The 23,919-nt window shown below is 54.6% G+C and overlaps 1 protein-coding gene and 1 long non-coding RNA gene across 2 annotated transcripts in view; both read right to left on the bottom strand.

Annotated features, from left to right (window-relative positions):
• Positions 1–23,919, bottom strand: part of Septin9 (septin 9) — a 154,183-nt gene that overhangs the window by 129,873 nt on the left and 391 nt on the right. Inside the window, exon 2 of the mRNA XM_063242220.1 lies at positions 6,232–6,288. Coding sequence (XP_063098290.1) covers positions 6,232–6,288 — 57 coding nt within the window. The remainder of the gene's footprint in view (positions 1–6,231; positions 6,289–23,919) is intronic.
• LOC134474391 (uncharacterized) lies at positions 15,475–21,623 on the bottom strand. The gene is made up of 2 exons (XR_010045233.1): positions 18,870–21,623; positions 15,475–17,352 (listed from the first exon to the last, which is right to left on the bottom strand). It is a non-coding gene; the product is annotated as an uncharacterized LOC134474391 (long non-coding RNA).

Raw genomic sequence — 23,919 nt, 5'->3', positions numbered from 1 at the left:
CTTGGCACCCCTTGCTCCTAGTGCACACCCAGGGGAAGAGGCAGGACCCTGGAGGAGCTGGAGGATACGCTCTGGTTAAAGGGACACTTCCCAACACTGAGCTGGTTTTTACTTTGTCACCTGCTGTGTCATCCTCCCTGAAACAGGGATGTGCGAGCCTTCAGGATTGTGACTTTTCTTCTGAGGATGTGGTTTATTGTAAGGGTGCTTACTTAGCATATGTAAGGCCCCAGCTAGAAGGCCAGAAAAAGAGATTTTTCGGTTTATTTCCTGCTCATCCCAACTCAACCAATGAAGTCTTACTTTCCTGAATTTCAAATAAAGGGCTCTAGTCCCAGCCCCCTGCTTCTGTACCTGCCAGCAGGATGGGCAGCTGGCCGAGACCCTCCAAGCCTCCGTGGAGCCTGGCTGCCGCCGAAGCCTCCCGGCCTGGGGCCACCACATTCCTCTCCTAAATCTTTCCTCCACTTTTTATTGTACCTCAAGATTCTGTTTTCCTAACTAAATACAACCCAGCTCCTCTTTATCCCTGGGCCTGCTGCAAGGTTTATGGGTACAAACGCCCTGGGCCACCACCCCGCTGCTCTGGGAGCACGTCCAGGCCAGCGTGCGAAGCGACCAAGACACAGCGAAGCAAGCCAGACCGGCCAGATTGCACGGATAGCAGCCCTCAATTCAGCCGTGCATCCCAGGCTGCAGCCCAGCCAGAGCTAGTCCTACAGGGAGCCCAAGGAGCATCCATGTGGAACAAAGGTCACGGTCCCTTCCTCTGCACAGTGAACCCAAACTGGAGGTGGGCTCCACTTCTCACCACAAGCCCACCTTTGTGCCTGCTCAGTGGGTGCTCCATATATGTTTCTTGGGTGAACAACTAATCTGAGACTCCAACGTGTCAATGACCCAGAACAACAGCTCCTGGAGGAACTGTTTCAGTATGACAGCCATGTGTGGCTAGGGAGCAGGTCCAGTGGGATGGGGCCACCCGTGAACACAGCTTTTCATTTATGTCAATAATTTAAATTTATTTATTTATTTATTTTTTAATAATTTAAATTTAAATAACTGTGAGTACCCAGGGTCTATCCGATTTTCCAGACCCTTTTTGTTCCTCTCTCCCTCTCTGTAGACACATTCTCCATAACTTTCTGCCCCGGAAGGCAAACAATGAGAAAAGTTACTTCTTAGCCCAAGCAGAAGAGAGCTGACATTTAAACTGACTTTTGGGCAATTCTCCCAAACTTCTATCAAATTCAATTCGGCAGTGCTTACTGACTGCCCGCGGAGTGCCGGGACAGCACGCCTGCCAGCCAGCCAGCTGCAGGCCTCTGTGCAGGGGAGACAGAAATCACCAAGACCAGCCTGCTAATGGGATGTGACAAGAGGGACCCAAGTTGTCCTGGAGCCCAGCTGGGACCGGAAGACTGAGAGCACCGCTTTGCAGAGAAAACACCTCCCAGGCTGATAACAGAGCAACCACCCTGAAGCAGAGCTCTTAGATGGGGAAGGGAGCAGGCAGAAGCACAAAACATGGAACGGGGTCAGGACCGGGCAGGGAAGGGCCAGGAGCCTGTGGCTGGGCACAGAGTTTATTCATGGTGAGGTATGGTAGGACACAGGTGCCCTCAGGAGGGGACTGTACCAGTTCTGTCAGATGGAAGGACCCGTTGGCCACGAGCCAGGCCAGAGGCCCCATAAGTATCAGCTCTGTGGATGAGGGACTTGCAGTAGGAGATAGGATGGGGGTGAGGGTACCCGTGTGTCCAAGGAGAGACAGCAGAAACCTGCCCAGGACATGCCAGGGCCATGCACAGGCTGATGTCTGCGGTAGAGGAAGCCAGAGGGGACAAGATCTTGGCCGCCTGTTAACCTGGGGATACTGGGCAGACAGAGGTTAAGGTCAACGCTGGACTTCCAGCTTGAGAACCTTGGTTCTCACCAAGGCACCCATGGGTGGGAGATGAAAGGGCAAGCCAAGGGTTCCCCAAAGGAAGGCTCTGGTGACCCATTCCTCCAGCAGCTCCCCCCATGAGGCACGTTTGTGCCTTGGGGAACAGCAGGAGCTGCGTGATGGGCCCTGCTCTCCCAGCACCTACAGTCTACTGGGCATGGTGGCTTCCAAATAGTTACAGCCAAGTGTCACCAGTCTTAGGCTGCGGTGGGGCCCATGCTAGGTCTGGAACAAAGTGGTTTTAAAGAGATCCCATCAAAGGAAAAGAGGCAGGAGAGTGCTGGGGGGATACCAGCCCCCGGAGCTTGGCCAGGAGGGGACAGGCCTTTGTCACCTCAGGTACCCATGTGCCTCAATGAGGGCTGAGATTCTCCCACAGGAGGGGTCATCTATCCCAATAGCTGCAGCAGATGCATGAGGGTCCTATGGCTGCTGTCATCAAATGCCACAACCCAGAGACTTCAGTCTATGGGACGGAATTCTCATAGTCTCAGAAGCCCAAAGTCCAAAGTGTAGACAAAACTGGTTTCCTGAAGAGCTACAGGAAAGAACCCTTGCCAAGAGACCCTGAGCTTGTGGATGCTTCTCTCTAATCTCTCCCTCAGTCTCCACAGTGCTTCTCCTCTCTAGGGCCTCTCCTCTGTTTATGAGGACACTGGTCACCAGATTTAGGACCCTCCCAAGCCCAGCATGACCTCATTTCAAAGTCTTTAACCAGATCAGATTAGTTTCTGGGGTTCTGGATGGACGTGAATTTTGGGGATGACACTATTCAATCCATTACAAAGGGGATGATGGTGGGGCTGGGGGTGAAGCCATAGACCCCAGAGGTATGAGAAAGAGGAAAAGCAGGACCCAGGACACGCCAGCTGTCAGCGTAGAGGGAAAAGACTCCCGGGACACAGACTAAGGTAGGGAAACTCAGACATAACCAGGAAACGCTGTGTGTGTGGAAACCAGGGCAAAGGTCTGCTAAGACTGCAGCTGGGAAGCGGCTGCCCAGAGCAGTTCAGAGAATGAAAGGGAGCAGGTGTGGGAGAACAACCTGAAGGCCGCTCGGAAGCACAAAGGTGGCATCAGTGTAGCCTGCCCAGCCCACCTGGGCACACACACAGGCAGACACACTCACACACACGCTAGGGGACAGAGTGTTTGTGACAGAGATTATGCCTCTGAAGCCCTCCGGCAGGCCAAGAGGACAGGCCAGTTCCCCTGGGAACCACTGGCGTGAGTCACATGAACCAGAGCTGTGCAAACCTCTGTGGCTGAATCTCAGGGCCATCAGGTGTGTGGACAAGCAAAGAGGGGCGCTGACCCAAAAGGACGGCAAGTATGTGACGCTCACGGTCTGAGTGTTCTCACCAGAGACGCGGACCGTGCTGACTGTGACCGGGCCGCACAGCCACACCTGAAGGACCAACACCAAGCAGCAGAGAGGCGTGGAGGGGTCACAGGGCTTTGGCTGCGCCTGGAAGGCCCGAGTTTAGGCAAGGTAGTGGGCGCTCAGGTGTCTTACTAGTTTTTCTTTTTGTTTTTAATCAGAGATCAAACTCGACCTCATGCTTGCCAGACAGGCGCTTGTGCAGCTGAGCTAAATCCCCGGCCGATGTTTTGTTTTGTTTTGAGACAGGGTCTTACTCTGCAGTTCAAGCTGGCCTCAAACCCACAGCAATCCTCCCACCTCAACCTCCCATGCGGGGCACTGAATCCAGGGCCTTTGACACTGAGCTACCTCCCCAGCCCTTGTGTTATTTTTTATTTTGAAATGAGTCACTAAGTTGTCCATGCTGGGTTCAAACTTATGACCCTCCTACCTCAGCATCACCAAGTACTGGGAGAACAGGTGTACGTCACCATGCCTGGCTTGTTATTTTATTCTCTTCGTTTTTCTTATCTGTCTAACAATGCCATATTTTTCAAAGTTAGGGCAGAGAGTGAGTGACCTCACCTACGGTTGCCAGTGGGTGTTGTGTGCCTGTGACTTGCGCCCCTAGTGGCCACTCCTGGCCTAGACCCAAAGTCAGCTCCAAGGCTGTGAAACCCAGGAAGAAGCGCTGTGTGGTTCGCTCCCACTGCCTCCTGGGGAGGAGAAGGTGGGATCCCCGGCAGATCAGCCGGGGTGTGTGGCAGAGAAAGGCAGGAGGAGAGGGGTAAATGCGGGCCTCAGAGGGGACTGGGAGGCTGTGGCCCAGGAAAGACCCCCGTCTGGATCACCACAGAGAGAAGCAGTTTGGGAGCCAAGAAGAGAGGAAAGGGTGTCTCGACCAGAGCCCCCGTGGCCCTGGGGAGAGGACTGCGTGTGTCAGCAGGCAGCCCCGGGCAAAACCCAGATCGCAGGCTTGCAGCTTTGGTCTTCAGCAAATTATGCCTTAGGCGTCCAAGACAGCCAAGGCTTTACTGCCAAGTGCTGACGGCACAGAACTGGCCAGGCTGAGCCCAGGGAAGCAGCAGCAGAAGGAGGCTTTGTCCATGCAGCCAGAGTGCTGGTCCTTTGAGATCTGACCCCTTGCAAAGGGCTGGGCCCCACAAGCTCTCTCCACTGAGGCTGACCAGCAAGAAGTGAGATGGAGAGGCAGTCAGCTCAAAGCCAAAGCGTGCTGGTGAAAAGCACCCCAGACGCACATTGTGGCTTGGGCTGTCCAGTGGTTATCAGCCCATCCTGGCTGCAGTGGGTGGAGCACCTCTTAACCACGGTGCTGAATCACTCAGCAGCCCCAGGGGCCTCCAGCCAGGGCATCCCCCTCCTCTTCCCACACCCAGTCTCATCCTGCACCGCAAGGGCCTCACATACCCCTGTGGACGTCACAGCGCGAGCATTGCACGGCAGCCCACAGGGTCACATCACCCTCACCCCACCCCATGCCCTGCCACCCTCATCAGGCCTGAGCCAGGCAGCCTGCAGCTCTGCAGGACTGGCAAAAAGGTTTGGCTGGCCTGGGTGTGGGCTCAGGGACACTTCCGGCACAGAATCCTGGGGCCCAGCATGGTTCAGGGCTGGCCATTTTCATAGCCTCTAGTCCCAGTGGATTTTGAGTAGAAATGAACTGAAAATAAACACATTAGCTCTATGCAAATGAATGAGTGAACAGAATAAATGTACCAGTGTGGCTGCTGCCTGTGCCCCTTCCCAGACAGGGAGATGGGGTGCTTCTGCCAGCTGTTCCACAGAGCAGGGCTGATGTGTGTGTGCTAGGTCCTACCCCTTGTCGCCAAGGGCTCCCCAATCTGTAACGGGGAGGGCAAGATCAAAACCTGCAGCTCTGATTCACCATTTGTGTGGACTTCCCCCATCTCCTTCCGTAACTTCTGTCTTTTCCTCTAGAGCAGCTGCACATGAGGGCACAGTCTTGCCTGTTCTGAGCCCACGCCTCCAACAGCCAGCCTGGAGTCTGGCACCCAGCTGGTCCCCAACACAAACATGCACAGGAGTGCATCATCTCTCATGGAGGGAGAGGGGGTGAATCCCTTCACTGCTGTGACTCAATGTCCTTGCTGAAGAAGGGCCACCAAAATGGACATATGTCCCCCAGGTTGACCACTGGAGAGCCAAGAAATGACAAGGTGGGCTCCAAGGAGAGGGCAGCCTGTGGTGTCCATGCTGGGTCACATCTGCAAGGCTGAGGGTGCTCATGGGGAGAGGACACACAGGCACAGCCCTGGGGTCAAAGAAGGGAGCGCCCCCAAAGGACCCTGTGCCCTGTTGTCATGCTGCCCTGCCTGGGCTGGACCCTGGGGTTGGCAGAGCACCTCCACGCCAGGAGTGGTAGCCCTTGTTCCCAGTCATCTAATGCTCAAGTGGGCAAGGTCTTGGCCACTCCCTGTGAACACACTGGCTACTGAGGAAAACTTACACACATGCAAAAAAAGCATGACACCCCCAGAGGCCACTCACGTAGGCCCAGATCACGCCCTATCTGCAGGGCCTCCTCTATCCTGCCAGGCTACAGAAAGCCAGCTGTGGAGACTCTGGACACAGAATCAGCACATAGCAGCCACGGCCAAACCCACCCTTCCATGGCACCACTGTCCCTCAGCAACTCAAACCACGGTTCCTGCCATCTCCACCTCCTGCTGTCTCTCACCTCTGCCTAGGGGCGGTGATGCATAGGGGTGGACACCCCCATTCCAGGGAAGCTGGCTTTGGCAGAGGTGTCACGAGGCCTGGAAGCCACTTATATGGGGAACGATCAAAGTTGGTTTCTCTCTGCACAGGGGCCTTGCACCCAGAAATGCCAAGTGGAGATTCAACTCTGAAGGCCCCAAGGCCCCAGGAAGCCACTCACCTGGGCCTGTCGCATCGCCGAGCCTCCGGAGACGGCCACTAGAGGTCCGCGTGACTCCTAAAGCAGACAAAAGGCAGAAGTCACACAAGGCCAACGGAGGCCCCACCACTCAGTGGGACACAGATATGTGTCACTTCTGTACCTGCTAGGGCTCCAGAACCAGGTCACTCCAGTCCTGCAGACCTGTACCTTGGAGTGATGACAATCACGCAGCTGGGTGCTGGCACTGGGCCAGACCCTTCACACAGTGCTCCCCAAAACCGTCACTATCTGGCTTCAAAGATAAGGGAGCCAGTGCCTGAGGTCACAGTGAGACTCCAAGATCTGGGCCATGCTCAGGTGTACCTACCAGTGTGGCCCTCTGCTGATTGAGAGGGCCTGGTGCTCAGCCAGGCCCAGGCCAGTCCCTCCTAGGACTGTTTTTGTACACCAGACTCTGTGAAATGGGGCAACCCATCCCCACCCCCATGCCTCCAAGGGCTGGGAGAGCCTGGCTGAATTTGGGGGGGGCACTGAGCTGTTTTCTCCCTGCCCCAGGAGAGAACAAGACCAGAGCCTCACATTAGCACGGTCCCGTGCCACGCTGCACACAGCCTCCCAGCACACGCCCCTTGGCTGGCACTTGCCAGCTGGAGAGGCTTATGGCAGACAAGTCCCAACGAGGCAAGATTTGCAAGGTGCTAAACTGAGCAAATCCTAAAGGCTGCCAGGAGGGGCACACCAAGAGCACTTGCAGCCGCCTTGCTGCTGCCAGGCCATGGTGCTCCGGGGGTGTCCCAAACTGGCCATACCATGCAGCCATCCTTCAGGGAGCTCAAGGACACCGCAGCCAGTCCAGCAAGAACATGCCTGCCCTGTTAACAAACCAAGGGTCTAGCTTGAACCATCACCTCTCTGCAGCCTCCACCATCTGAAACCCATGCAGGTCAGAGGGCGGACTCCTCCCCAGAGTGCTGCAGAGGTTTGCTGCATCTACCCACCAGCCACCACCCTGCCATGCAGGCCCTATCCACCCACCCACTCAGCCACCCATCTACCCACTTACCCAGTTACCCTCACTGTCCATCCACTCACCTACCCACCTATCCATCCACCCACCCATCATTATCCATTCACGCATTTATCCACCCACTATCCAACCCTGACCATCCACCCAGCCATTCACCTACCCACCCACCCACCCATGCACCCATCCATCCACCCACCCAGGTACCCACCCATCCATCCACCTACCCACCCATCTTCTCATCCCTCCCACAAGCACACTGCTAAACTGTGACCAGCAGGCAGTGGGTGGCGCCAACCTGGCTTCTGAAAGTTTCAAAGCTAAGGTGGGTCCCGCATATCTGCCTTCCTCCCATGAGCCCCAGGGCCTAACACAAAGTCTACATGTGGAGGATGCTGGAGTTAGCAGAAGACTCAGCATCCAAGCGTAGAATAGGCACCATCTGCCCCGAAAAGTGGTACAGGCACTATGTCAGGCACTTCTAAGCTTTCACCTCTTTTGAAGTTGAGGGAACTCCATGAAGCACCCTGCTTCCACTGAGCTTGCCCATGATAGAAAGCAGCAATGTGGGCAGCAGCTGGGAGCATCCAGACTGGGGGAGTGGCTTCAAGAAGGACGAGTTGAAGAGCTTCTACATTCACCCTCCACGCCCAGGAGGCAGGTGCCCCCACCCCATTAGAGTCAGCAATGGCTGGGTCTTCCGGCAGGGTCCCACCCCAGCGACACCTGTGACCATGCACAGAGAGCCACCAGCATCCTCCCCCTGGTGCCCACTGACTGATTTAACCTCTGCTCACTGCTGAGCCATGAAGACCAGGCCAGGAAACTCTGGGAGTCCGGGCCAACCCTGCCAGACAGAGACTGCCCATGGCTATAGAGCTGGGTGTGTCAGGAAAGGCCAGCATCTGGCTTCCAGAACTGACAGCTTCCTTAAAACCAAAAGAGGAGCCTGGCCCAGTGGTGCACAGGCTTAATCCCAGGATTTGGAAGGCTGAGGCAAGAGGATCTGGGAGTTCAAGGACAGCCTGGGCTACAAAGTGAGTTCAAGGCCAGCCTGAACTGCATAGCAAAATTCTATCTCAAAAAGACCAAAAAAAAAAAAAAAAAAAAAATATATATATATATATATATATATATGTATATATATCAAAAGAAGGCAACCTAGGGTGTGGCTCAGGTGACCTGCCCAGGTCCGGGGTGGCTGAGTGAAGGCAGAAGAGCAAGTCTGGGTGTCCCCATCTCCAATACCAGGTCACCTCACCACCATCGACAGCAGTGAACCCTTCATGGCCAAGCAGGAGACGTGCTGTACGCAGTGACACACGACCGTCACCATCATCTGTCCTGCATTCCACACGTGTGCCATCACTGAACTGCTGGGCAGTGCAGCTGTCCAGGGCTGAGTGGTGTCAGCGACCAGCAGCCGTGGCCCTAAGTCCAGAGTGCCCCAGTATGGAAACCGCAGGGTAAGGAATGGCCAGCCTGTGAGGGAAAACAGAGCCCAGCATTCCTGTGGGCTGAGTCACTTCCCGCTACGTCTTTGCACTGCAAGGGGTGCCAGGGACAGTGGCTGCCCTGTGCTCCTCAGGGACCAGCTAGGCCCCACCCCCACCCGCTCCCACCCTCCTGTCCTCTAGCTTTCAGGCAAGAGGACAACCAAAAAGGATCTACTAGGTCAAATCCCCAGGGCATCTGACCCCTTTGGATCCCCCTCCTCCAGGGGAGTAGAAATAGGAGAAAAAGAACATGTGTTTCTGATTTCTGGGGTGGAGTTTGTATTTTATTTACACTGTTTATTTGTTCTGATTTCCCAAAATGGGCATCTGGTGCCAGGCAGCTCCTGGCACAGAGAAAATGCAAAGTGTGCTCCATTAACAAGAAAGGGAGAGGAGTTGAGATTCCCTGGCACTCTATAGACACGCTTGCCACCCCTGGAAGAGACCAGGGGCCTCAGCCCCAGGCCGGCATCCAAGACACTTAGCAACTCTGCATTCCAGTGAGGAACTGAGTTATTTTTATACGATTTGGAAAAAAAGAAAAAAAAAAAAAACCCTCTGGTAAGGCGTGGTAACACGCGCCTGTAATCCCAGAATTTAGAAGGCTGAGGCAGGAGGATCACTGAATTTGATGTCAGCCTGGGATGCATAGTAAGTTCAAGGGCTGGTCTGATCTACAATGAGACCTTGTTTCAAAATAAATAAATAGGAGGGAAAAAGAAAAAAATTGGGAAGGAGACCCTATGAAACCCTGCTGCCTAGAGTCAGTTAGGTCCAAAGGACGGGTGTCCTCAGAGGCTGGGAGGCGGGAAAGTTGGCAATCAGAGCTCTGTGTTCAAACGCAGGGCTCCAGCACTAGGCTGTGATGCTCACTCTCTGATCCCAGACTCCCTGTGGGCCGGTGGGGACAGAGCTGCTGCTGTTTCCTTAGGGTTGTTGAGATTAAGTGAAACGAGTTAGGACCAAGGGTTTAGGGCCTCCTTGCCACAAGGAACAGATCAGTGTTTGAGGGTGGAAATGGCTGCCCGTTTGAACATTACATAACAGATATAGGTAGACCTGTATCAAAAATGTCACATCGGCCCCTCAATGTGGGGCCAGCACGGTAGTAGCATGAGTAACTTGAGGCCCTGAATTCAAGTTCCAGTACTGCTTTAAAAAAAAAGTACAACTTTGATACATCAGTTTAAAAAATTATTTTTGGGGCTAGGGATTTAGCTCAGCGGCATAAGCACCTGCCTTGCAAGCAGGCGGTCGTGAGTTCGATCCCCGGTACCAATAAAAATGAAAAAGACGAACAACAAAAAAATTATTTTTAAATATAGCATAAGTGAGGCTACATATTAGAAGCCTCTGACATAGCATCTGGCACAAAATAAACACTCAAAAATGATGCTATTAGAGCAATTATACTCTGCAATACTATTATTATAGTATTAGACATGCACACCACCCCAGACCTATAACTACGCTGCCCTGGGCCAAGGTGCTCTAATAAAATCTGAGTTCTAACCAAGGCCCTTCAAGCAGGGGCCCAGCACTGCTGTCCCCCCGCTTAAAACAACACCCCAGGAATTTTACTGGACTCCCTCCTAATTTAGGGGAGACAGATCCCTCCCAGCTCTCAGGAAGAGGGCATATTAATGAGGTGACAGTTTTCCTGATCCCAGGAAAATAGTCAGGATTTGGGGAGCCCCGCCAAGGGATGCCCCAAACTTCCTCACCTCACATTCACTCACCTGGCTCAGGACAAAGGCAGATTCATAAATGTTCAGGAACCCTAGGTATCAGTCAAACCTACTAAGCTAAGGCCACACTACTAAAACACACTTCTGGTGAGGCAGGCTGGAAGAGGCAGGAAGTGTAGCTGGGGCCCTGTCGGCGGCCAGCATCACAAACCCAAGAAAAGGCAGCCCAGAAAGCTGGAGGGAGGACACCCAACAAAATAGCCAAGGCTCTCGAGACCTTGGTCTGTCTTAGAGAGAAGCGGGGCGCCCCAGGAGGCCCTGGGCGCATCTCCCCCAAGACACCACACCGCCGTGGTGCACTTGGCTTGGGGCTGTGCTGACCCCCTCCCTGATTTTACATGTGCAGTTCCAGGTGGGCACTGGCTCTGTGTCTGGGAGCCCAGGTGCCTATCCAAGGGGTCCCCCCCACCGGCTCGTAACATGGGGATCCCGAATAGAAGAGAGTAGAATGGAGTTGGAAAGGAGCCCTTTTTATTTTTTTTTCTTTCACCCAGTTTTTATGATGAAACCTAGAAAATTAAAAAGTTGAACAGGCACAGAGTATCTAAAAGGACTCCAGATTGGATGTATTACTGTCATCGTCTGAATGACCAGGATGGCAGGCGCCATCTTTCTCTCCTCTGCTCTTGCTTCTGATTCTCACAGATGCTCCTGTGATCCAGGAACCTCAGCCCCAAACCAGCCTGGGTCTCACACAGCTCAGACCTCTTAATCCAGGGTGGGAGGTGACAGCACTGCCACCCCCCACACACACACACACACACTCTGTTACTGCTCTGAGTGCCCCAGACCTGGACAGCTTCCCTCTACCGAAAGGCATGGGGCGACCTCGCTGTGCACAAACATCCGCTTTCAATATTGACACAAAACCAGCTACAGACCATGATCACACCCAATTTCTTCTTAGAATTCCCAACAGCCCCTCAGGAAAAGAAGGTAGGTCTAGGGACCCTCGGCTAGGCAGGCCTGCCTCTGCCCTGGCTGGGCAGTCCCCTTTGGGCCTGGGATGGGGGCTCCAGGACACAGGGTCACCATCCCCTTCTCTGTGTTTGCTCACAGAAGCAGCCTGGTCAGAGTCAAGGGCTGCAGGTGGGCATGAAGAGCGATTTGATTCCAGGCTTATCTCACCGCCACCTGCCACCTGTGAAGGACCCTGAGATGAAGCGATAACACTCACCCCACCTTCCCCTTTGCTGCTGCAAAAGTGTGCCCTTGGGAAGGGGAGCTGAACTTAGACCTTCCAGGTGAGCCCCATCCCCCCAGCACAATGCCCTTCCCACCCTAAGGCCAACACCTGGAGCTACAAACCAGTGAGCCACCAGCAATCTTCAGAGTACTCATCCACACACAGGAACCCTTTGCACTCTGATCTTTGTCCTGCAGGTCAAATGCTATCTCAGCAGAAGGGATGGCCTGGAAGGCAGGCTTCTGGACCCTTCCCCATCCCTGTTGCAAAGGGGTTGCTTGGAAATATTCATCAAACACCTACTTTGCACCAGACATTATTGAAGGGGCCATAGATTCAGAGGTGACCACTGTGGCCAGCCCCTCTCTCAGTGCTAAGCCCACAGTGGTCATCCGTCTCACTGATGGGGACAGGAAGATAGGCACATGTACTCGACAGGGTTCGTTCTGCTTGCACTGGCAGCCGGCATTCGAACCACCTGGTGGCCATGTCCAGCATGAGACATCAGTGCCCACCAAGAGTCCACAGAGCCCCTCCCTCCAAGGCTCACCAGTGGGCAGCTAGGTGCTGGGCACCACCCCCATAAAGATGCCATCTAAAACACAGGCTACTTGGTCTAATTTGCATGTCAGATCATCAGTGAATAAATTTAAGGCTTAAGTGTACACCAAATGTTTTGTGGGACATAGTCACACTAAAAATGAATCCTTGCTTATCTGGAATTCACATTTAACTCATCATCTGAAGAGGCCAGGGGGAGCTGGATGGAGAGTAGAGAAGAGAGAGGGCTGCTCCAACTCCCATCTAACCCACCCCTCAGCCCCCAGAAATGTCCCACAGTGGAAGGGGCCAAGGGGAAAGCTGAAGGACTTGGTCCCCGTGTTTACACTGAGTTGCACAGCTCAGCCCTGCTCTCAGGCCTGAGACACACACAATGACTCTCCAACCACAGGCACAGAGTCAGAAGCCTCCCTCATCGGACCTGCTTCAGGCTGACCTTTGCCCAGGAGGACACCCAGCAACCCCTGTGGCAGGAATCACCAGGACACTGGGGGAATGAGGAACTCCCAAAGGGTGGCTGGGCTGCAGAGAAGCTGATGTGAAGAGGCCAGGAAGTCAGATGCAGAAACAGACAGCCAGAGGGAACAAGAGGCCAGGGGAAAGAAAACCCAGGGGTCACACCAGCCAGCTTCCAGTTCCTAGGATTAGCGTCCTCCAGGCCACCGGGTCCCTTGCAGCGGTCACACCCCCAGGGGAGAAGCTCTGCTCTGGTGAGGGGAGGGAGGGGAGGCAGGGCTTGGAGAGCGAGGGGAAAACTGCCCAGCTCCATCACAGTGACCCCCACCAGCGACTGCAGAGAGACAGCTGCAGGGAACCTTGAATGTCAGCATTCAGGGCCACACACCCATCCCTGGCCACTCTGCTGTTGACTCACTTCCCCGAGTAGATGTTTCTTTAGGGACAAATGGACCCTGAACCACAACAAATGTCCCAGCCCAAAGGACAGCCGTAATTTTCATGACATTGACCTTGTAGTTGTCAGGCTCTCCCGCCAGCTACTTGAAGGCAACTCAGTCTGACACCCTCAAACTGCTTTATATGCAACAGCGCCTTCATGCAATAAGCAAAACCCACATGAATGCAAATTTGCCAAGTACAGTAAGGCCAGTCCCGTCATTCTCCGTACTCAAAATGCGCTAAGAAAATAACCGTCCCATCACCTTCTGAAGGCCTCGATATTGCATACTCTGGGCTGGGCCTTGTGATCTGGGAGGTGACGCATTTCCTCCTTCTACATGTGAAATGAGTGTCCCCGCCTCTGTTTGGACCTGCCCTCCCTCGTTCTTCTCCACCCCGCCACCCCGCCAGCCCCACTGGCCTCCCTGCTGTTGCTGGAACCTGCACGCTGGCCCCATCCATGGTCTTCGCATAGCTGATTCCTCCTTGTCTCTGTCACCTTCTCTGTGACCCCTTACCGCTCCATCTAAATGGCCAATCAGCCACTTCCTATCAAACCACTGTGCCCTAATTGTTTGCACAGCACTCCATGCAATTTGATATTCCTCTTGGCAGATGGATGGACGGATGGACAGATGGACAGATGGATGGGTTTTCTGTCTGTTTCACCCAGAATGGAAGCACCAAGAGAGAAGGGCATTGCTTGTTCGCCACGAGGAAACTGATTTAAAGGGAAGAAAAATTTATTGGACTTGTGGCTTCCAAGGGTCCCATCCATGGTCCCTTGGCTCCACTGTTCTGGAGCCTCATGGGAACATACAGCATCAGGACAGGGAGTGCATTGTGGGGCAAAGCTGCCACTAGGAAGCAAAAAGACAGTCAGACAGACAGACAAGGGCTTGGGGTCCCCATATTCCCTTCAAGGGCACGCCCCACATGACTTAAAGGCCTCTCATTGCCCCCACCTCCTAACAGGCCACCACCTCTTAACAGGCTGCTGATCAGGCTGGCCTTGAGCTCAGTTTGTAGCCCAGGCTGGTCTGGAACTTGCAACAATCTTCCTGCTTCAGCCTCCTGGAGTGCTGGGATTACCAGGAATGCGCCACCACACCCTGCTCTTGCAGACCAAGTCTTTAGCATAGGAAGCTTCAGGGGTCATTTAGGATCCAAATTGTACAGCAGGTGCTCAATAAATATTTTTTAAAGAATTCAAAGCTGGAAGAAGACTTCAAGAACTATAGTTTTGCATCCTTGGCTTCTTCAGATGAGATGAGACTTTCACAGCATGACCACCACCCCCTCAGCCGGTGTCTCATCTTCTCAGGCTGTGCCCTCAGCAGAAATCCATCTCCTCACAGTTCCAGGGGCCAAAGTCCAAGGCCCATGTGGCACCCTGCCCGTCACTGCATCCTTACGGGGCCTTTTTCTCTATGCTTGAGTCCGTGGAGAGAGAGAGACAGAGAGACAGAGAGACAGAGAGACAGAGACAGAGAGAGAGAGAGAGAGAGAGAGAGAGAGGTCTTGTTCTCTCTTCCCTTCTTATGGGGACCCTGGTGCTCCCAGATCAGGCTCCACCCTCAGGACCACACATTTCACCTCCCTGCCTCCCAACAGCCCCATCCCTAGTATAGTCACACTGGGGGTCAAACTTCAAGCAGCGACTTGGACAGAGACAAACTCTAGATGCCCCAGATGGGAAGCCATGTCCACAGCCGCTGTCCTGACTGCAGGGCCAGCTGGGGTGGCTGCCACAGAGCTACTGTCCACTCCCTTGTCACCAGCAGTGACATGGGGCCGGCTGCAGGTGTTCGGGGTGGGGAAATGGCAGCTCTGTCTGCACATCCTGCCCTGGTCACCCTTGGTCCCTCACCTTCCCTGCCCTTCTTGGTGCAGCAGAAGGGCTGACGGCTGCAGGCTGCGGGTTCAGGCTCCCTGGTCTGCTGGTTTGGGGGCTGCCTGGGACTGGGGGGATGGGAATGAGAAGACAGGAGCAGGGAGAAGCCAAGGCGTCTCCCCTCACCTCTAATTTGCCTGGAAAGTGTCCACAGCAGCAGGTTTTGGCTCTGCTGTGGCCTCAGCTTCTGCTTGGGAGCCTGCCCTGGCCCCAGTTCCCACAAAAGGGCCCCTGGCCCTTGTTCTGTGGGAGCAGGACTCCCTTCACCCAAGCCTCTGATCTGGGGTAGGGAGGCCCCTGCCCATGGCCAGTGCTAATTCCCCAAACACACCAAGGGCACTTCACCCCCAAGGATCCCTCTCAAGGCACTCGGGAGGCACTCTAACCACACGTTCACATGGCCAAAAGTTTTCTGTGAGATTCAAAGACAGAAACTATTTTAACTACAGTTGGTTAAAGTCACAGTTTATTTCCACTCTAAGTTCCTGCCCAGTCCACCTTCTCCTGGGTGAGATGGCAGTGAAGGATCGTTAGCATCTGGAGACGCCTGCCAAGGAGAAGCTGGACTGGAGAGCTGTTTCGTTTGGCTTGAGTGGGGGTATATTTATGTAGTTCCCAGCTATTTCCCTGTGCAGCTCAGTGACGGCCTGCCATCTCAAGGTAGAAACGGATTCCAGGAACACTCCCTCCTCGCCCAGATCCGGTTCCAGCTACCATGCAGAATCCAAAACCATCAGACAAGAACATGTCCCGCAGTGCCTGGCGCCGGAAAAATGTGGGCAGGGGGAAGTGGTGGGGTTTGGACTGTGCAGAGCCCGGAGTTAACCTACGGAAAATTATTCCCACCACCAGAGGTAAGCTGTAAGCAAAGGATTCTACTCTCCTCCATGCCAAGTCAAAACAAAACGTCTCCCTGATCAGAAGTAAAAGCAGTGATGTACCAGATCAATCACAGAGGCCTCGCCCCTCACCGTTTCCCTCTTCTTGGGGATCCCACACTGAGCAGAACTTAGGAGAAGCTTGGATGTGTAGGAAAAGAAACTGCAGCAGAGGGTGGGGATGTCACTCGGAGGTAGAGTGCTTGCTTGTCGTGTGTAAGACCCTGGAGCCAACACGTTCACTTACACCGCAGCAGCGACCTGCCACAGGCTGTGTTAACCTCCATAGTGGGGGCGGGGCACTGGACATCAAACCCAGAGCCTCTGAACTAACTCCCCAAGCTTTTAAACTTCTTTCATTTTTAGACAGAGAGTTTCACTATGTAGTGCAAGCTAACCTTGAACTCACTACATAGCCCAGGCTAGCCTCAATATTGTGAGCCTCCTACCTCAGCCTCCAGAGTGCTGGGGGTCACAGGAGTGTACCCAGCTAATTGTTTTGAGACAGGCCCTTCCAAAATTGTCCAAGGAGCCAGGCATGGTGGCCAGCCTGGGTTACATAGTGAGTCCAGGCCAGCCTGAACTGCATAATGAGGACTTCAAGGACTTCTGGCGACCCTGTCAGATCCCGGTACAGGCCGAGACCCAGTCACACAAGGAGCTATCAGCCCACCACAGGGGAGCACTATACTAGCAATGAGAGCTAGCTGAGCACCCCCCAGAGCCTTGGGTGCTCCATAGCACAGGAGGCTTCTGGACAGACACCCAAGGCACCCAGCCCACCCAACTTTATCAGGTCCCTGGGCTGCAACCCGGGGCTATGCCACAGAGAGGGAAGGGACAAGACTGGCCAGACCCGAAGGAGGATGGCTGAGGCACGGGCAGAGAGATGGTGACAGCCCTGTCTACTGTCCTGAGGAACTGGAAGGTTCCAGAAGAAAAGGGTGCACAAATACGTGATTAGCAGGATGAGTGGTCACCAACTAAGGTACCTGGTCCATCTCCCCAATGGGGCATTTGGGCTGCCCCAGGGAACTGGAGCCCGCTCCTGGGGTACAGGTGCACCTTGAGGGTGGGGAAGGAGCCGCAGGTGCTAAGTGGCAGGTGGCGTCTGCTGTCCACTAGATACATTAATAAAAAGCTGTGGTCTGTTATGGTTTTGCCAGCAACTCCAGGAGTGCTAGAGAAGAGATTCATCTTGGCTAATGTCTCCTATAATTAACTACTGAAACACACACAAGTGGCCTCCCTGTGACCGTTACTGAAGACAAAAACAGCCACAAAGCAAGTGGACCCAAGAGTTTATTTGAAGATGGCAAGCAGGGGGTTGAAGCTAGCACCCGGCCAGCCCGCATCCCACAGCTATGAGGAGCAGCTTGCATCTACCTCACACTGCAGCATCAAGACGGCACAGTCAGACCACAGTCCACAGCAGCAGACCTCTTCCAGAAGCGGCTGCAAGCACAGGTCAGTAAGTTTTTTTTTTTTTTTTTTAATTTAAGAGGAAAAAGAGAAAAACACAAAACAAACCAAAGCGGCGTAAGGGTACACGCAATACAGAACTACAAAACAAAACAAAACAAAACAAAACAAAAAACCATAACAGTAAGAAATTACCTGCTAGTAGATTACACACTATTTTCTTGAAAATAGTTCCTCAAATCACAGTATCAAAGAACACAAGGTGGACATTCAAACAGGGAGACTGCAAACAGCTGTGTTCAATGTTCCAAAAACATTGATAAAGTCAGCTATTTAACACCCCCAAACACACTTGCTGTTATATCCGTTAGAGCTCTTTTTCTTTTTTTTTTCCCTCTCTTTTTTACAACAAAATTTACACATCTTGGATTTTATTACTCCTTAGTGCTTATTACTTTCTTTGGGGGGGTGGGAAAACAGCTTTTTTTTTTTTTTTTTTTTTTTTATCGGTACCCGGGATCGAACTCACGACCTCCTGCTTGCAAGGCAGGTGCTTATGCCACTGAGCTAAATCCCCAGCCCCACAGGTCAGTAAGTTATGAGCCATTCACCTCCAAAGCCATTAAAGTGGTCATGACGGGCCATTCCTGAGATCTAGTTTCCCGTGAAAAGAGCAGAATCAAATATTAAATAGCAAAATCTAAGGGGAACACATAGCTCTGAAAACATGTTCTGTACCTTTGACAATTCAGTAACTTGCCGTGCACATGTGGGGACAAGCCCTGAAGGGGACTCAGAAGGAAACGTTACAACCCCTGGAAAGGCTGCATTTTCCCTTCCAGCTTCCTGGTCTCATTATTTGGCAATAAGTAATAATATACAACCGACAGCAGCCAACAATAATAAACAAAAAGAAGGAAAGAAGAAACACAGCGTGTTCTCGGTACAGAAAATGTTCCTTAAAAGACAAGAAGCAAAGATGCCAAGGCCTGGCAGGGAAGGGTTAACCCCAGCTACCCGAAAGCTCCGCTGTCTGGAATGCCACCCCCCCCCCAGCTGAGGAGGGCCACACCTTGGTGGGGGAGGCAGCAGGATGGCAACATTTTCGAGAAGTCACCCCAGCTTTCTCCCCCCACGCCACACCCATGGTGCTGCCACCTGGCTCTTGCTCCACCCCTGCTGCCCCCCTCTTTCTGTCTGCACGCCGGGCCACCTGAGTCACAGCCCCCTACACACACACATTCTACCTAATGGCTACAGAGCCCAAGTCACAGATCGCTAGGGAACTTTGCAACCAACTTCCTCAAACCCTCTGTGCGCAGTCCTTAGCAGGCTGGAAGACCAGAGGTTGGCTCTAACCCACTTCCAAGTGGATTGGGTTACGGGAGTGTTATCCCCCTGCTGGGATCTGATCCTGATGGAAACAGGAGCTGTGATTTACGGAAAGCCTATGAAAAGAGGCCCCAGGATGCGGATCCATTGATCTGAAGCACAAGGCCTCAGGCGGCCTGCCAGCTCACGGCCCAGCCCTCCCAAGTAACCACACTTACCTGGAGCCCAGCTCCAATCAGGAAGACAGCCGCTGCCCCAACACGCCTGGCCCGAGGAGGACCAGGTGCCGGGACACAGGGCTCAGGGGCTTCCTCAGCTGCTATCGGCTCCTGGCTCCAAATTCGGTGACAGGGGGACTAGAGACTCCCAGCCGTGACTGAGACTTCACCAGAGGTCCTGGGGGAACAAGGCCTCCCTAGGAGCCAGGAAGAGGCCAACACAACCCACCTTGGCAGGGACCAAAGCCATGTCCACCACCAGGAGGAAAGGCACCCCTGCCTGGGCCCTCCTTTCAAACCCCAAGCCAAGAGGTGTTGGAGGAGCTGGTGAGTCTGCAGCTCCGGAAAGATCTTTCAGGTTCTCCTCTTCTCTACCCCAGCACTCCAGGGCATGCAGGGGACACTGGGGCTTGGAGGATGACTTGGGTGCCTGCCAGAGAGGGCAAGGGCCACTCTGCAACCCAAAGCTGGGATTGTCTTTCGCTCCCCGTGCTGCTCCCGTTTCCTGTCCTGGAGGTTTTCAGGCTGCCGACTGTCATGCTTTGGAGAACCAGGTCAGCGGAGGCCTGGGACAAAGCTCAGTTATTCCAGGGCTGCCAAGAGGTCACTGACAAGCTGCCTCTGCGATAGCAGCTCGGTGTCCTCTTCAGTGCAGCTGTGAGTGGGCCTGGGCCCAGAGTGGGGAGAAGGAGATCAGGCAAAGAGAAACTGGGCTGGGAGCAGAGTGGCCCCTCCTCGAGGGACCAAGTTCAGGCCACCTTGCAGAGCTGGTGCCAAGAGCCATCAGGGAGCAGCCAGAACAGAGCCTGGTGCTCAGCAGTGCCCTACAGATGGTTCTAGAATGAATGACTGAATCCACACAAACAGTCAAGATGGGCCAGGACCTCAGGAGACTGGGCACAGCTGTCCCATCAGGGAAGGCACAGGGCTGACCAGCCTACCTGCTACAGGACACTTCACTGCGTCCAGGGACACTCAGCAGCCCACAGCTCTGATTATCACAGGACCCAGGACCTTGCCCCGTGGTGGCTCCCCACCAGGCCTCTGCACTCATGCAGAGAGACTCCCTTTGGTCCAAGCTTCCAGGGGATTCTGCTGGAGGTCTCTCCAGGAGCCCCCCAGCACAGTGGGGCCACATACATTTGTGTTCTTTACTGGAAGCGTCACTGGATCCTTTGATCCCCTATTAATCTCCTGACAACAGCCTAGCCTGGACAGTTTCTAAGGTAACAGCCCTAACAAACAGGTAGAGAAAGCCAGCCAGTCCCTCCTTCCCCACCCCAAAGACTCACACCCCTGGGGCTGGGACCTCTCTTTGGAGCCTTCTGCCCTCCCGCAGCCCCAGGGCCTGCTGGATTGGCCCAGGATCTGCTGCTCAGGGTCTGCTCAAGGCCCGGCTTGCCCTAGTGTGTCCTGAACTTTCCTTATCGGGGACATCTTAAGCAAATTGCACAGCCCACGCAACACTGCCCAGGGACAAACACGCAGAACAAGGCACAGCTTCTGGTCCAGCCATGTGGGGCCCTCAGGGCAGTCTGGGATGGGCAGGACAATCTCTAAGGTGGGCAGGCTCTGGCAGGGGACCAGGAGAAGGACACACAATGCCTCCTTCTGTGGAGCTACAGGTGGGACATCTTGCAGTTCCCACCTGGGAACTCCAAACAAACTCATGGTCCCGGGTCCACCTAGACATGGACCCCAGAGTGCTGCCCCTAAGTGACAATCTCGTGTCCCCTCTGCCTCTGCCCTGGCTTGCACTAGTCACACAGGGGCTCCAGAAGCTGTCTGAAGCCCTGGTTCACTATACTCAGCTCTCAGACCCGCTTTGAGGCCGGAGAGAAGCTGGCAGGCAGGCTGCCCACTGCACAGATGCTGTGGGCTAGGGGTGAGCATTCCTATCTGCCTGCTGCCCCTGTAGGAGACTGGCCCAGGACTCAGGCTTAGCCAGCTCTCACAACTGGGAATTCTCGGGGTGCCATGAGCCCCGTGGAACCACAAGATAGCTGCACCAGGAGGCTTTCTGCTGCCAGGTCCCCCAAACACACCAGAGCAAACAAGCTTGGACAAGAGGCAACAGGAACCAGAGCAGAGCTGCAAATGGAAAAGAGCCAGCAGCCCTGGTTCACACCCTTCCCTCCCTGTCACCCAGGGAGCCGACTCGGAAGTAAGGGTTCCTGGAGGGCACAATCCTCCTCTTCCAGGAGCACTGGCTGGGGTGGGGGAGCCTGCGTTCCCACTGACAGCCTTGCACACACTCCTGTCCAAGCTGCCTCCTCTGGGCACAGCCTCCTCCCAGCCAGGACTCTACAGAAGTCACCAGATCAGAACTTCAGGCGCCTCCCGACCCCCACAAAGGACCCCAGAGCAACTCCCAGGTACACAGACAGACACTCACCCCACTTCAGGGGCTGGTGGGCCTCGGCTCAGTCCTCTGCAGCCTGTCACAAGGGACTGGCAGGGAAGCCAGGGACACTGACAGATGTTCTAGGGGACCTGCATATGCCAGAGGTCCAAGTTCCAAATCCCAGGGACAGGAAGGGGGAAGACTGGCGCTGAGAGAAGCAGAAAGGGGCCAGGCCAGGCAAGGAGAGGCCAAGAAGCTCACAGAATGTCCTTGCTGGGTGGCACAGCCCCTCACCCAGTCGGTAACCATGAATATGGCTACAAGTCACAGAGCAGGCACCTCCAAGCCTGTCCATGAACAGAGTCTCTTAATCTAGTATCACCCCCGATAACAAATAAGCAAATGTGACACATGAGATTAAGTACCTGGTCCCCACGGTGGGAGGCGGCAGCCTGAGGTTTCGCTCCAAAACCCTGGCAACCCTAAGCACACACACTTAGCCACAAGGCCACACTGCCCAAGGCCGGCTATGACCCTGCCGCGTTGCAGGGGATGAGTGAGGCACACCAAGAAAAAGCCTGGAGCCACATGGGTACAGCCCCCACGCCCCTGACCTTGCACCCTGCACCCTGCACCCTGCTCCCTGCAGCAGCCGCACCTGGCCTTGGTTGGAAAGACTCTTCATTCTCCACAACTCGATTCATTCCCTGAGCTCCAGCTCCATCTCGCCTTCCCTAAAAGCTTTCGCCCTTCTGGGGTGGGGGCGCATATTTGCAGGCTGTAGTGCTGGAAGACAGGGGTGCACCTGCACCCTGTCTCCTGGGGAGCAGGACAGCAAGGACCACCCCTTATCGCCAGCTGGGTGCCTTGTCCAGCTCTGGCCACGTGTGTTCCATCACCCCAGTGTACTTCTCTGGGCCCACTCAGTCTAGGGAAAGACTAAAACCCTCCCTGGTTGCCCTTGGATTCTCAGACACTAGGGAGATTTCTAACATTCTTTGCTACTTTCCTTAATTTCATAGCGTTGGTGGCTGCAGAGGGGCCAGTCTGGCTTCAGCAAGTGATTCTACTTAGGACAAGCTGTCTGCAGCAGGCCAGGGACACAGGACACAGGGCCAAGAGCCCCTCTTCCCAGCACACCATCCCATACAACTGCAGGCCAGTGACCCAGCACCCCTGGGATCACTGCCAGGTGGGGAGCAGGACCTCCCTCTGCCCACAGTAGGGAGGCCCGCCCCTGTAGGTAAACAGCAGGAGCCACACAGCCTGCTTTTAAGTGAGCTGGCTCCCACCCACCCTATAAACTCCACTCCTTCCACCTCCTTCAACAAGTTTCAGCTTTAAAAAAAAAAAAAATGTACCTGAGTTGGAGGTGGGGTCAGTGTGGCAGAGAAGAGTAGGGGGCAGTGGCTGGACCCCCTTCCTAGGAGGCCCCAGACTCGGGACTTCCAAGTCTGCTATCACAGCAGCCCTTCTGGGGTCCCTTGGGGGAAATGCCAAGCACCTATGTTCTGGGAGGATCTGGGCACTCGACTTCCAGACCCCCAGCAGGAGATAAAGGGTCAGGAACCTAGGCCAAGAGCAAACACCGTCCCCTCCAGGCCAGAGGGCCCAGGAGAATCCCGGGTGGCCCGCGATGCCCACAACCATCCCAAGCATTTGGAGCATGTTGGGGTGGGAAGGAGGCTCAGCGCCAGTCCCAGCCCTGTGCCACCTGGAAGCCCCTCTCCCCCACCAGCGTACCAGTGGGTGATTCGAAATAGAGCTCTGGAGACAGAGCTATGCTCAGTGTCCGAAGGGCATGTTTGCAACACCAGTGTGAATGCTGAAATCCGAAGCTGCTGACCCAGAAGGGAATTTAGGGGAAGTTCTGAATGGTCCTTTCTGAGACAAGGTATTCTTTATTATTCATTTTTGTTCCTGAATATGGAAAGCAGGAGGAAACAGAAAATAGCCCCAAGGCAGAAGGCAGGTCTGAATGACTTGGCCGGCTCCAGTTCAACGATTCCCTCCTCTTATCAGTAAAGAAGGATTCACAAGGTCCTTGGCGAAGCTTGAAAGCTTGGGTCCAAATGGGTTAAGGAGGGATATACACAGAAGGCCTGGGGGTGGGTAGAGGGAGAACCCCTTTTCATTATTCAAGGACTGAAGCAGACAAAGGATCCCGCCTGGATCCCTGGATCGCAAGGAAAGGAGGAGAAGAGAAGAAAAAGAGGGGACTGCAGGCTGGCCCTTAAGGGGGTCTAACTTGTCCTGTTTGTGAACCTGAACTGCTGAGTAAGAGAAGGACGATTCCCAGGGCCCCCTGATTCCCGGAGTCAAGTCCGGCCGCTGCCCCTGAGGAAGGTGGCACCGGCTGCAGTGGTGTCAGGATACCAGCGGGCTGATGGCACCCTGAGACCCAAAGGTTGAACCCGAGTTGCCACGCTGGGCACTGCGGGACTGTCCTGTGTGAAGCGTGGTTCCCCAGCCCACCAGGAAGAGAGCTCTGGAGAACACTGTGAGGAAGGATGCTGCGGCCTGGGGCACCAGCCCCGGAGGCTGCGCCCAGCACGCGGACCCGACAGGCGCCCACAGCACCCACGGGGGCGGCGCCCGGGAGTCAGCGATTCCGGCCGAGGGGTGCGCACGGAGGAGGGCGCCCCCCGCCCCCCGCCACGGCCCCTCCGACCCGGAGCCAGCAGGGCTGACGAAGACACGGACCCC

Source organism: Cavia porcellus, unplaced genomic scaffold (genome assembly GCF_034190915.1).
Source record: "Cavia porcellus strain 051 isolate PalLab524CR breed Dunkin Hartley unplaced genomic scaffold, mCavPor4.1 scaffold_32, whole genome shotgun sequence".
NCBI classification, from domain to species: Eukaryota; Metazoa; Chordata; class Mammalia; order Rodentia; family Caviidae; genus Cavia; species Cavia porcellus.
Note: the sequence above shows the minus strand (reverse complement) of the source record. Positions and strands in the feature narration are given on the sequence as shown.